Source organism: Euprymna scolopes, chromosome 38 (assembly GCF_053919585.1).
Source record: "Euprymna scolopes isolate OS-2025 chromosome 38, ASM5391958v1, whole genome shotgun sequence".
Classification (NCBI taxonomy): Eukaryota; Metazoa; Mollusca; class Cephalopoda; order Sepiida; family Sepiolidae; genus Euprymna; species Euprymna scolopes.
In genome coordinates this window covers 90,766,991-90,782,357 of record NC_136519.1, presented here as the reverse complement: position 1 = coordinate 90,782,357, position 15,367 = coordinate 90,766,991, and the positions used below count along the sequence as shown (strand labels likewise).

General features: G+C 33.8%; 1 protein-coding gene across 1 annotated transcript; it reads left to right on the top strand.

Moving 5' to 3' along the window:
• The first annotated feature begins 3,350 nt into the window (after positions 1–3,350).
• LOC145263249 (uncharacterized) lies at positions 3,351–15,093 on the top strand. Its single transcript, XM_080120331.1, has 2 exons — positions 3,351–3,927; positions 13,133–15,093. The coding sequence occupies exon 2, from the start codon at positions 13,788–13,790 to the stop codon at positions 14,631–14,633; it is 846 nt and encodes a 281-aa protein (XP_079976457.1). The 5' UTR covers positions 3,351–3,927; positions 13,133–13,787; the 3' UTR covers positions 14,634–15,093.
• The last annotated feature ends 274 nt before the right edge of the window (positions 15,094–15,367 follow it).

Sequence of the window (15,367 nt, the reverse complement as noted above, 5' to 3'; positions counted from 1 at the left end):
TTCTTTAATAAACTGACAGAACAAATGTACATGTATATGTGTTTTCCGTGGAAAACTTGAACGTCTGAGAACTTATACATATACTTCCTAATATATGTATATATATATATATATATATATATATATATATATATATATATATATATATATATTTTTTAATGACAGTAATGTGCATGTATATATATATATATACATGTATTTATTTATTTTCGTTGCATTTGAAACACGAAAAACAATGCTTATTCACAGTTTGAAGCTTGGCGCCTGTAGTGAAGTAGAAAAAAAAAAAAGAAATTTAAAAAATATATATATAAGACACAGCTGTTCCTTCCAAAAGGTCGAGCTCTTCAACGTCCAAAAATAATTCACCGTCACAAAAATAATTCGCCGTCACTTCTTCCAACCGTCGTTTCACTCTCTGCACTCTTCACCCTGCTTAAAAAAACAGTACCGTTTATATGCTGCCCATTTCTCCACTTATGCAAATTGACTATCAACCAGAGCCATCTAGTTTTCCATTTCTCCAAACAGCCAATTTGCAAAGGGGGACAACTCAAACCACAGCGCCAAGTATTAATTTTTCCCATGCGGTCTGAACATGGCCAATTTTATTCATTCATTTATTATTTTTTTATATATATTTCTTTTACTGTCGTGTGTATATAATAGTGACGACCTGTTCGTTAGGTTTCCCAAATGGGAAACATCACTGCTTGCCACCATGAAACATTATGTAAAGAAAACCAAACATGAGATTCCTTTATGAGAAGCGGAATAAGGTCTCCATTTTTTATTGAATTCCAGTTCCGTGTCAAACGGAAGTGAAGGTATATCCGAGACTTCTTTACTGAAGAGTTTTTTAAGGGGAGATAATGGTTCATACTATCGCAGAGCCTTATGAAAACCAGAAACATGCCGGATCCAACAAATAAAACAGAACTTCAGTCTTTTCTAGACATGATAAATTACTAAGGAAAATTCATTCCTAGCTTATCAAATGAAACCGAACCTCTTCACTTATTAGAAAAAGACAACATATGGTCTTTTGATAAATCACAAAAGGAAGCTGTCCAACGACTAATTAAGTTGGTCACGTAGAGTCCAACATTAAAGTACTGTGACCCAGCACTTCCAGAGTCTCTTCAGACGCATCAACATTAGCACTTGGGGCTATGTTTGAAAAAACACAATAATACATTGCCATTTGCGAGCCGCTCTCTTACATCTGCTAAAAAAAATATTGCCCACTCGAACTGGAAATGTTGTCCATGGTATTTGCTTTTGAATATTTTCCTGAATTCTTAAATGGTCAACACTTTATAATCAACAACGATAATAAGCCCCTCCAAACTAGTGTCACAAAACAAATTGCCAAAACTCCATCCAGATTAACACGCTTGTTGCGGACCACGATATAAAATACCCTAACTCGCTACAAGAAATTAATGAAACGAATTGAATGAAGAAAACACAGAACTCAAATGCTGGAATAAAATAAACATGTCGTTTATTTTCTGTTGAGAAATGAAAGTCTTCGGTGTACACGTGTTCATTCAGCCATTGACGACTACGCGTGTGGAAGGAAAGGGAATGCAATAGAGAAACGCAAAGTGGCCAGCCGTCTGTAGAAAGAAAGGGTTAAACTCAGTAGAATGTCGCGCACATGTCTGTGTCGATGGGACAAAGCAAAGGGGAGATAGAGTGAGAAAAGTCAATCCAGTTCATGGAGAGGGAAAGCGTATAAAGTGTGCTTGCGCTTACCCCACATTACAGTAGCAGGGAAAGTGACGTTAGAATGTGTGGTCGGTTCGTCGACTAAGCAGGTCGAACGCTGGTCCAGACGAAAAAGGGAAGTTAACAGATTTTGTTGACTTTTATACTGGAGTTAGTGTTCTGGGTGCGCATGTCTGGTTTTCACAAAAGGAAGTGACGTCACAGCTCAGGTGTGTGTATGCGCATGAATGTGAGTGTGTGTATGAGGCTGCGTATATGCGTGCGTGTGTGTGTGCATACGTGCGTACGTACGTGTGAGTGTGTATATGTGAAGAAAAACATGTTCGAACACGCTTCCTATTGCACTTAAAAAGTATGACTTTGAAATCAAATATACTATGGGAAGACTAATGCATTTTGTTGTCAGACAAAGCCGTGCGACACAAAAATGCAATACTAAAGAAATCCCGGACAAAGAAATTAACCTTGGTGTCCATTCCATAATGTCCTCAATACTCATCAGTGACGAACGTCGACAACAGCTGGCAACTGTCAACTAATGATTAAATATTGCAACAATTCCAACAGCAAATCCTGGAAGCCAGATCATCGACATAACCTTTACACCTGCCTCCAGCCATATTTGAATTACAGAAATTACTTACATACCAGGAACGGTTTCTATTAAAAGGCTTACACACTCTTTAGTGACGACTGGTGAATTATTAGCGTCCTGGCCGAATCGTTCTGGTTTTAATACCTTATCCGTTTGAATAAATTTGTTTTTAATAAATTTTGAATGAGTTTTGAATACCCTCTAGTTGAATAAATTGTGGCGAATTACAAGAATAAAGAATACCTTTAGGAGATTTAGGATTTATTCGACTAGAAGAACACACAATACATATACAAGATGGCGACTCGGTATATCGAACAAAGGGAGACAATGACATAGAAAGGGGCAGACTACTCTCAAGTGATTATTATTTTACCACACACTTCCTATCAGTAATTGAACAATTATCTTACATTGATGATTATACGTTCATGTGTACAATGAAAATATTAGAATCTTACATATAAAGATTACGTTAAAAATGTAATCGTAAAATAAAGTAGAAATATTTTTGCAATAATATTTTTTGTGTGTGCAATATTATATAAACAATGCTTAATTCAATAATAATATCGGTAGTTCGAGAAATTAATTTTTCTTCGAGTTATATCAATTTTGTTAATACGAATTATAGAGGCTTTAAATATATATTTTTAATTGTTATAATTTACGATGCTTTATTTTCATGAAAAAAGCAAAAAAGAAATTCATTCATTTTTTTTTTTACTACAGAAAACCATAACTTTTGTAAAGGTTTTTTTTTTTTTTTGTTTAAAAAAAAAAATACGTTTCCACTAAGAGTTAAATACAAATAATCAGTTTTTTATATTTTGTTGTCATGGTTTGATAAATACAGAAAATTTCATTAAAATTGGTTAATTTCTTGATTTTTTGGTGGATTTTTAAGTAAAGTTAGGGGTCAAAATGTTTATTAATTTTGCACGTACCTAGTTGTTACAGTTAGCTTTCCCATGAGTAAAGAACCGTGATATAGAACTGTCTGTACACGTTGTGTTGTCTCTTATGCATTAGAATTCGCCTATAAGTGTCAATGAAGCGAAGCAAAGCATGGGAAATGGCATTCTGGCAACAGAATTGACTTTGAACAAAACCTGAAGACTTGATTTGTTTTGATACCTCCTAGAGCGGAAAAGTTCATTTCAAAGTCAATTTAGACTGGTAACCCACTTCCCTTAAGTCATCATTTTTCAAATATGAGCTAATGCCTGGGAGCATGGCTTTTCCAGACATAACAAATACCGCAAATACCAAATCTTGAACTGAAGGCATAAGAAGGCCAAGTTGTCGTCTGCTTTAAGTAAATATCAATATAATGACGATGAAGTCTTTCTTCCTTCGTGGAAATATGAAAATGTTTAGATAAGTAACATAATGCTAATTTTATCACCAAATATATCGACTCTACTTCGAAATATTTTCTTTTTTTAATTTTCCTCTTCAATTTATTTCTGCGAACTTGTTCTTCCGCTTTGTCATCTTGAATTTTAATTTCAGTTTGTAAAGTCATTCAGATTTGAAAAGTCTTTTCTTTTACAAAAGCAGTTAAAGTCAGTCGAAAGCAGATTATAAAACAAAAAGTAAGTATTACTACATGTATTTAATATCGATTTTTTTGTGCATTTGCAGAATACGTTAAAAATTTAAGGGAGATAATTATATTTACTAAACGAATAACCATAATGAAAATACTGAGAACCCACAAAACTTCTTTTTGCTTTGAGATTTTTAGCTGTCGGTCGCGTTTTCTGTTTTATTTTGTTTTCAATAATGACTCAAAAAAAAAAAAAAAAAAAAAAGGAAAACAACAAATTCTTTATCGTTTACTTAAAACTGTGTAAATTGCTTAAATTAAGTTGACAGATTCTTTACTGTTTCAGGTAACTTTTTTAAAAGTAAAAGAAACAAACGAATCGATAGCTGCAAAATCGCAAAATAAATAAATGAATATAAAACTTTTTTTATTTTGCCAAATTTTCTTTTCAGGGTAAAACAGACACGATAATTATTGTAACATTGGAAACAAAAGTTTTAAAAAATACAAAAAAAAATCAAAGAAATTTGTTTCAATAAATTAATTAAAAAAAAAGAAAAGAAAATAATCGATATTTCAGAATCTATGTTACGGCGCTAACATAACCTTATTATTTAAAAAGCCATTCTTAACATGGGAGGGGCGTTTTGTAACTATTCTGCACTTTCGGTATTTGTTAGGTCCGGGCAAAATGCTCAACGTATAAACATTTTGACCCCTCCCTTTACTTAAAAATTCACCAAAAATCAGGAAATTAACCAATTGTAATGAAATTTTCAGCATTTATCACATAATGATTCCGGAATATAATGAACTAATTAGTTTTATTTACATCTTACTAGAAATATATTATTTTGTTTAAACAAAAAATACCTTTACTAAAGTTATTGTTTTCAGTAGTAAATAAAAAACGCAAGAATTAAAAAAAAAATTTTTTATATAAATAAAGCATCATAATTTGTAAGAATAAAAAAAAATGGTGCTGATGCAGAGAGTTATCCGTGCTATTTTTTAAATCGTATTTTCAAGTTTAATTAAAGTTTTATGATATGTTTTTTTATTCAATTGTAAAGTTAAAGTACAGAATAAGTACAAAACACCCTCCCCTCCCCATGTAAAGAATGGCTTTTTAAGTAATAACGTTATTATTTCAGCACAGATCACTCTCTGCATGAGTACCAAAAAAATAAAATAATTTTTAAAGGAACATTACGAAAAAAAAAGCCCCTAAAGTCCGTATTAATGAATTCGATATAACTTATAGAAAAATGAATTTCTCGAATTACCGATATTACCATTGAATTAAGCATTTTTTATTTAATATTTTCACACCAAAAAAAATATAATAGCAAAAACATTTCTACTTTTTTTTTTTAAATTACAGATTTCACATAATTTTATATGCAAGATTTTAATAATTTCCTCGCTCGCAAAAATGTGAAACTTATGGCATAACATAATTTTTATATAATCTCGAACAATAATTTTAAAAAAACATTAATTTAAAAACAGGAACATAAAAAATAAGTATATTAAAAAATGATAAAAATTGATACATGCGTTCAAAATAGGAATGTATGGATGCACGTCTGGGGGGTGGGAAAGGAATCTGACACCCCTACCTACTTTTGCTATCATGACTTCATTTTGAAACAGCGTTTCGATTGGCTATAATTTTGGGCTTTTGTATAATCGTGTTTACAAACCTTTATTTGTTGTGTTTTTAGTAACTGTAGAATTACTTGCTTTTTGAGGGCTAATTAAGTTATTTTTGCACAAACAAGGTGGTTTTTTTTTTAATTTATTTAATTCAATATCTTAGAACTTTACCTTACTCATTATCTTTGAAATAGACCCAGAAAACTAATATTTATCTTTAAAGGATTTTTACAGTGAATTTATTTAACTTCAAATTTTAGCTGAATTGGTTAGCTCACCATGAAAACATTTTTCATAACTTTTTTTTTCATGTGTACAAATATTTATTTTCCTTAGGGAAATTAACTTTAGTCTCAAATCTTTTAAATACAATCAAAAAGAAGTCAGAAACCTACAAAAAAAATATGATAAATCAGGTTTCAAAACTAGGTCACTCTATCTTTATCTGCCCATTCTTGCCCATACCTTGTATTTGTGACATGGAAGACCAAATAAAGACTTCTCATTAAAAATTTGATTTTTAGGGTATTTGTGTCTGTTACGAACGAATATCACATTTAAAACTGTCGCCAGAAAGTAATTTTTGTAATATAAAGACCGAAATTTTCCTATGTATTCCTTATAAATTTACTGGTCACCATTTTGAATATTGTTGTTTTCAAGTCAATCCAGCCTCGCTATTAAAAACAAGTAAACCCAGTCTTAATTTCTTTTCCGTTTTTGGGGAATTTGCTAATAATAGGTACGGGCAAAAAGTAGCCAAAAAAATAGGGGGTCATAGTTTTGAAAGCTACCGTATTATAATATTTTGTAGGCTTCCAACTACTTTTTTATTGAATTTGAAAGATTGAAGCCTAGATTTAATTTTCAAAAGGAAAAAATATTTGTACACCTGAAAAAAATGCTATAATAAAAAATGTTTTTACGGCGACATTCAGAAGATGACAAATTCAGCCAAATTTTGAAGTTGAAAGGTAAATATTAGTTTTCTGGGTCTATTTCAAAGATAATTAATAAAGAAAAGTCCTAAGATATTGAATTAAATTAAAAAACACACCTTGTTTGTTAAATAAAAATAGCTTAATTAGCCCCCAAATGTGAGAGATTCTAGCTCCGTAGAATCACAACAAACGAAAAATAGCCCAAATCTAGATTCTACAAAAGCCAAAAATGTCAGAAATTCAAAAGGCTGTCTTAAAATGATGTCAGGTAGTTAAAGGGAGGTAGGGAGTGCTGTTTTTTAAAAAAAATTTCCAACCGTTCACCCGTACATTTCTATTGTGAATGTTTATATAATTCTTACCATTTTTTAATTTCATTATTTTTCTATGTTCCTGCTTTTAAATTTAAAAAAAAATTACTTTTCAAGATTATATAAAAATTATGTTATGCCGAAAGTTTCACATTCATTTAAACAAGGAGAATATTAGAATCTTACATATAAAAATTATGCAAAACATGTAATCTAAAGAAAAAAATAGAAATATTTTTGCTATTTACTTTTTTGTGTGAAAATATTAAACAATGCTTAATTTACTGATAATATTGATTGTTTTAGAAATTAATTTTACTTCAAGTTATATTGAATTTATTAATACGGAGAGTAACCCTTTGGATTTCTCTGGTAACATATCATGTGGAGTCATTTCATCTGGGATTGTTTTGAATCATCGGAGATGTTATAGTGAGCCATTTATACCTACCAATTCACTTTGTCTAGATCAAACACACAGACACAGAACAAACTGTGTGCAGTAGCACACACGTGCATGGAGTGGAGCACATGCAAACATCACATAACTTTGATACGCATATTTTTCCTGTGACCTTTGACATAGCCTCCCGTTTCCCTCGACTTTTCCCTCTTTTTTGCTTGACATCAAACAGTGCACGTGTATAAACCCACACACTTCATAAGCATGCACTCGAAGAGCAGCAAACAGAAATATGAGGTAGGCTTGTATATTTTTGTTTAAACATTGTTACTTGTAAGATGCTTACACGTAGAGCTAATACAGTATGAACAATTCAAGACTGTAATAATTAACCTATATATCGCTCGTGTAAAATCTGAACTATAACCTCTATTTTTTGCACACTTCCACAGAGGTCAACACGTACAAGCCACTATCACACATTCTTACGTGATTACCAAATTATTGCACCAATGTATGAACTTTGCTTTGTTTTGTTTTGTATTAAATAAATAATGTAGTTTTATATATATACTGGTATAATAGTTTTCTTATTACTAAGTCGTGAACATGCATTATATGGCCTCCCAACAATGTTCAAATTCAAATCAATGAAGTTGTTTGAGATCGTGTCATGTTTAATCGTGTGCGGTGTTCACATTCAAATTGAGGGTGTTGTTTAGGATTGTGTCATGTTGAATTGTCAGAGGTGTTCAGGTTCAAATCGACAGTGTTCAGGATCGTGTCATGTCGAATCATCAGAGGTGTTGGGGTTCCAATTGACAGTGTTGGTTGGGGTCGTGTTGTATCGAACCAATGGAGATGTTTGCATTTGAATCAATAATGTTGTTTGGGATTCTGTCATTTATGTGAACAAAATTGTTTTGGACCATGCTGCAGCATGCAATATATTTTTATTTGCTTTCAAGAAGCAACAAGCTATTTCAGCCATTATGGCCTTTTACCCAAACTCATACCAGTATTTGATGGCAGTGAATCCAGACAATCAATAATGGAGTGGCTGAAAAAAGCTGAACTGATATGTCAGCTGAGTAGGGTGAAGTGCATCATTCCGATGTGCTTGTCATGTGGCGCATATGCTGTGTACCAGCAATTAAGTAAAGAAAAGCATGTGGATTTTGATTGTGTAAAGAAAATGCTGTATGCAGCCTTTGTTTTGGATCACTTCACTGCATGGAAGCAGTTTGCAGCATGCTACCTTCACCCAGGTGACATGGTCGATGTAGTTTTGGTAAAATTATACAGGCCTGCATTCCTGTTCAGTGGCGTATCAGATCAGTGTCTGCAATGTGCATTCATTGATGAATTGCATGAACATTCAAAAGAACAATTATGAATATTGTCCCAGGTTGGTAATCTAGATCTGTCACATGTGCTGGCGCACACTCGTGCCATTAAAAAAAACTACATGGCAGTTCCAGAGAAAACTGCAATAGTTGCACACTCAGCACAAAACGCCTAAAGAGATGGATACTTTCCGGCGGTGTTATAATTGTAGTGGACCCAATCATAGGGCAAGCAATTGTCTTCTGGATAGTGAGACAATCAGATGTGCTGGTATCAAGCCCTAAAGAAATATCATGTGCTATCAGTGTCAGTGGCATGTGTACATTGCTTGATTGTGTCAGGGAAACAAGTAGATGGCAAGAATTCAGCAGTAATCTCAGCTCCCAAACTGTTGTAAATGGTGTTTTGCTGGTTGTAACTGTTTCCATCGATGGACTACCATATACAGCTCTAGTCAATACTGGATGCACAAAGTCACTAGTCCGCAGGTAGTATTGTATGAAATGGATAAGGAAAATGAATCCTGTGCTCACAGCAGATGGAAGCACACTTAGCTGCTGTGTAACAGGAGTGGTACAAGTTAACATTGGTGCAAGGCTGAACATAGAAGTCTTAGTTTTGGATGAATATTTACTTGGATTCGATTTGTTGAGAAATAGACTTGCAGAGTATCCAAACCCAACACAAATTCGTGAGGAATATGATCATTAACTGCAGATGTGGATTGATAACAGCTGGCTGATGCCATATCCAGAGGAGGAACTTGGCCTTCACAAATTGTCTAATCACCCTCCTGTGCATGAAAACAAATAGAAAATTTGTCTAATTATGAAAAATTAGGACTTAAATGAGTTAATGGACGTCCATACGTCCAACATGAATGTTTGTTAGCAAAAATTGAGGAAATGGCGATACAATAACCAAACATTGCAGTGCTAGACATAAACAGAGCCTACTTGCAAATATATGTTGACAAATCTTTTTGGTCATTTCAAACAGTGGGATCAAAGGACAATAATGTGTTACAGGCATCAGATTTGGGCTCAATGTCGCCCCTTTAATAACGCGGACCATTGTTAATGCTGTCCTCAACCAGGATGATATGGCTGTCTTCTTATATTGACAACATTTTTGTGAACGAGAGTGTGTGTCAAGGAACAATAGAAGAAGTTTGGTTTGGCAAGCAAGATCCCAGAACAGCTGAGACTGGGCTCACACATGTTGGGATTACATCTTAAAAAGGAGCATGAAAAACTGATGTGGTGGCATGGAAATGATCTTCCAGTAGTCGCTGATAGATTTACTCGTTAAATTGTATTTTCAGTGTTCAGGAAACTCACAAGCCATTTCCCAGTGTGTGGCTGGTTACATGTTGCCACAGCATTTCTAAAATGCATAAACCCTATAAAAAATGAATGGGATGACGAATAGTGAAACCCGATTCTAGCAGTGGTAGAAGACAAAAGCTGGCTCTGAGCGGTGCATGAGGACAAGCATATAAACTTAGCTGGGCTTGATTCTGTGCTGTAAGGTGTCAAGCTTGCATTGCAGTGGAAAGCCAAAACCATTAATTTATGAACAGACTACATGTGTATATTAGTGGATAACTGACACATTGTCCAGACAGATTAGAGTGCACAACAACGCAGCCTCTGAAATGTTAATTAAGTGTTGACTGTCAATGTTCTGATATTTAATCAACCCATTAATAACTGAAGTTGAAGTATGGATGGTGATTGGGCTTTGTACAGAATGCCAATCCATAGATCCAGCCTCAGTGCATTGGAAGCCAGGTAGGATTGATGTCTCTGAAAATTGGAGCAGGGTTGCTATGGATAGAACAAATTTCGTCACCCAGTTGTACCTGACGTTGATAGACTGTGGCCCTAGCCGTTTTGCCATCCAGAAGCAGTTGCACTGTCAAGATTTTGCTAGCATCATTAAGCAGTTGGAGAATCTGTTCTGTGAAAGGGGGCCACCAATTGATAATGGCACAGTATTTTCTGGAGAGATATTTGTTGAGTTTAAAAGGATGTGGCCCTTGTACATTCAATTTCGATGCACCCATGTACACTTAGAAAACGGAATAGAGCATTGAAGCAAGTGCAAGGTGAACAATCTCGGAGGCAGTGTATTGGCACACTACTATGCTTAAAGACGACAAGACAGTCATGACTGTGCCTGTGAATATAGTATACATTTATAGGATCCGTCTCAAGGGTATCAATGAAGTAGTGGTTTTAGATAATGAAGTTGCTAATCTGTACAAGGAGGAAGATTTACAATGCAGGTCAGCACAGGTACAGTGATGAAAATCAATAGCTAAGACTTGATCTCAGTTGATTCGACACCAGGGCGCATAAAGGATGTGTGCCCAGCGTTCCAACATGATTGCTTAATCCATGACAAAATTACCTTATAAGATGACAGATCCCCACTGCTATACAAACAACAAAATGAAGAAAGCTCCTCAGAAGATGATTAACCAAAGAACCAGTGCAGAAAGAGTTCAATGATGCGACAGGCGAAAGCACTATTGAGGAAGTTCTTGAGCTTGTTTGATTAAAGTGAAGTAACGGGAAAAAAGTGGCTTGCTCAACATTGTTATGTGTGTAATCTCAAGACTACATATATGACAATGTTGAACCGAAGCGCACAGGAATTGTATGCCAATGTTTAAATCAGGCCTGCCTAAGGAAAAAAATAAGTTCATCCAAAGGCTATAAAAAAACTGATAACAGTCATTCAGAAAGTAACTCCCTAGAATAATCAAGTAATGTTTCGTATTGAGTTAATGTTAATTAGAGGAATTTTTTTTACAAATTACACTGAGTAATACAAACTACTTACTATTTACAAAGTAAATTAGAAAAATGTTATATTCTCGTTTTCACTAATTGTTTTTTATTTGGAATAGATATTGCATATCTACCATTTTAACATGTTTGGATCAAAAATAAAATTAATTATATTTTACAATTATTTTTACAATTCTATTTGTTGTAAGCAGTGCTACTAACTACTGATTACTTGATTCACAATCAAACACAGCGAGTTATGTGCCTTTGATATTTGTTCTTGACATTTGTTTTTAGTCAATAATATTCATAAGAGTAAAAGTTGTATCAATATGAATGATAACTTCCCTTAATTTCCTCAAAAGTGAAGCATAATAGACTCCTGTAATTTTGGTACCCTTTGCCAGGAAACCTGTCATCACTACTCCATCCTGGTCCCAGAGGACTAAGCATGACCTTGCCAACGGAGGGCTGCACCCTTGCCTTCTTTGGCGGTGGTAAGTCCAAGTGCTTCCACTGCATTGACTGGGCTTTGGTCTCTGGATCATAGTAAGAGACGACTTAGGTTTTATCCTGTGTAATCAGTCTTTTGAAAACTTTAACTCATCTTCTTGGCACATCTCCATATTCATCCTTGAGCACGCGATGCGTTCTAACTTCTGGAATGGTGTGAGCAACCTGGGAATCCATCTGGCAGACACCTTATGCATATGCAATGGTCATGAATGATAGTTTCCACAGACCTTGTACATCTTGGGCTATTTGGCGAATAGTAATTCGCCGATCATCCAAATGGCAGCCTCAACTTGACGGACAGATTCCTCATCAATGGCAGAAGGGGGCGACCAGGTCTGGGAGCTGTTTCCACAGACTTCCGGCCATGTTTGAATTCACGATGCCAGCTTTTTACAAGGTCATATGATGGGGCATTATCACTATAAGTTTCTTTCATCTCATCAAAAGTCTCCTGTGGTGTGCATCCTTTCAAATACAAAAACCGGATCACTGCTCGACATTCAACAGGCTCCATTTCACACCTGACTCGGTTCAAACACCTGTAAAACAAACCACAATTAGTTCAGAGCTGTAATTTACCACATAACCCCTAGAGATATACATCATTGCACATGCAAAATTTCAGCTAGATCAGACAACTGGAAGTGGGTCAGGGGCATTAATTATTGCACGCCCCTCTTACATATACATACCAATATCATATACATGTATGCTTACGTATGCAATATAGATACATATATGCATAACATAAAGATATATACATATAAATATATCCATACATATATATGATATATTTATATATATATATATATATATATAAATATATATATATATATACATTATTTTATACATATATAAATATCCATATCAATAATAAATATGGACAATGAGTAAAAATTATATAACACATCAATTGAAACTAATTAATTAGTTAATTACATTTTGTGAAACATAAGTAAAACTGGCAAACGAAATTTGTTAATTACAACTGTTTTCTAAAGATAATGAAATACATTTATTTTTAAAATGTTTCCCTACAATATTTCTTTTCCATAACACAAAAATAATTTTTAGCACATTTTAATAGGACCAATTACTGATTTTTTGTTAAATATCCAAAAAGAAGAAATTCATTTTGGTAACAAGCCAGTATTACATAAAAATGTGCCTTTTGAATCTCATCAATAACGAATTTCTGGACATTTTATTAAGTATATATAATAATTAATATTTCCCTATTAAATGTATTTTTAAAAAATTCATTTTATATTTGCAGAATCTGCATTGATGAAAAGAAATCCACACTTGAATTTAAATAGATCTTCATTCCATATGTGATTGAGAATATCAAAAAGTTTTGGAAATCTTTTCTAAGAGCTTGTGAAGAACGTGTCTTTTTTTTATTCAATCAAATTTAGTAAAACATATCAAAATTGTTCTTGTTACACGTTTGTTTTCATTGTAATTTTAAAAATATAACATTAGCCGGAATGTCAAAAATGCATGCACACTCAAAAAGATGTAAAAAAGATAGCTAAAAGGAAAAAATAAAAGAAAATTCTATTCAACATTTAAAAAGAATAAAAACATCTTGCTAATTGTTAAAATTGAAATCATAGCCTAGCAAAAAGCTGTTAACATTTGATAAAAATATACTAACTTATCTTACATTTTTAACTAAAATGAGAATTTGAAATATGAGGCTAAATGATAGTCATATTGTGAATAATGTGGTTCTGTTTCAAAGACAAACAGTGAAAAACATAAAAAAAAGAAATAAAAAAGAAAACTTATGATATATGTAGTTTATCTTTTACTGAAAACTTTTTTTTGTACATTTGAACACATGCACAATACAGACCAAATTCTTGTAAAGTATCTGCTTTTCATCTCACACAAAAGTCAAGTTGTTGCATTATATACAAACAGATATGGGAGACAAACCATATTCATGTGAAGTATGCAATTCTTCTTTTACACAAAAGTCAAATTTATTGCGTCATATGCGAACACATACAAAAGAAAAACCATATTCTTGTGAATTATGTGGGTCTTCTTTTTCATTGAAGTCTACTTTGTTGCAGCATATGCGAAGACATACTGGAGAGAAGCCACATACTTGTGAAATGTGTGGTTCTTCTTTTACACAGAAGTCAACTTTGTTACAGCATATACAAACACATACAGGAATCAAACCACATTCTTGTGAAGTATGTGGTTCTTCTTTTTCAGTAAAATCAACGTTGTTGCGTCATATGCGAAAACATACAGGAGAGAAACCACATTCTTGTGAAGTATGTGGTTCTTCTTTTTCACTGAAGTCAAATTTGTCGCAACATATGCGAACACATACAGGAGAGAAACCACATTCTTGTGAATTATGTGCTTCTTCTTTTTCACTGAAGTCAACATTGTTGCAGCATATTCTAACACACACAGGAGAGAAACCACATTCCTGTGAAGTATGTGGTTCTTCTTTTTCACTAAAGTCAACACTATCGCAGCATATTCGAACACATACGGGAGAGAAACCATATGCTTGTGAAGTATGTGGTACTTTTTTTACACTGAAGTCAAATTTGTCACAGCATATGCGAACACATACTGGAGAGAAACCACATTCCTGTGAAATATGTGGTTCTTCATTTTCACGGAATTTTACTTTGTCGCAGCATATGCTAACACATACTGGAGACAAAGCACATTCTTGTGGCGTATGTGGGTCTTCATTTACACTCAAGTCAACTTTGTTACGACATATGCGAACACATCCCTGAAACAAAACACATTCTTGTGAAGTATGTATTTCACACTGAAGTAATGTTTTTTGCTTCATATACTAGTGCATACAGTAGAGAAACTGCATTCTTGTGAAGCATGTGATTCTTCTTTCACACAAGTTAACCATCACAGCATATGCAAGCACATATCGGACACAAATCATATTTTTGAAGTATGTCGTTCTTCATATCCAGCTATAATTTATAGAGTTTACTAAGTCTGGCTGTTTCAGTGCCCATTGATGTCAGGCTACACCTACCATTGTCCACCTATGTCTGCTTTCTGTTTCGCTGACGTCGTTGTAACTGTTTCAATTCTCACTGACCTTCATCTTCCACTGTCAAGTAACTCAACCGTCTCACTCAGACTGATTTTGAATAAAGGATCTCCATTATCTACCATATACAATTTCGATTCTCTATAAATAAAACACGATATTCATCGTCTTTAAACGAATATCAGTGTCTGTCGTTATTCTTTGTTACTGTAGTTATATATTTGCCTTTGTGTCTTCCTTGTTTCTTGTATGTGCGATCTGCAACTTCACACCTCTTGGATCCTTACAGCAGCTGACAGCCCCATAGTAATTGTTTGTCAATAACAGAGGGTATGACTCAACCAGACAGAGTAAGAAGAGATTAATCTAGAGGAGGGCGTTACAGAGAGCTACATTAGAACTATGGTTGAAAATTACCCCATAAAAAGACCAGCAAGAGCCTCTTTTATTTTA

Bases quoted from the DNA above. Each gene is read 5' to 3' on its own strand.
- LOC145263249 (XM_080120331.1), top strand. From the start codon at position 13,788: ATGGGAGACAAACCATATTCATGTGAAGTATGCAATTCTTCTTTTACA.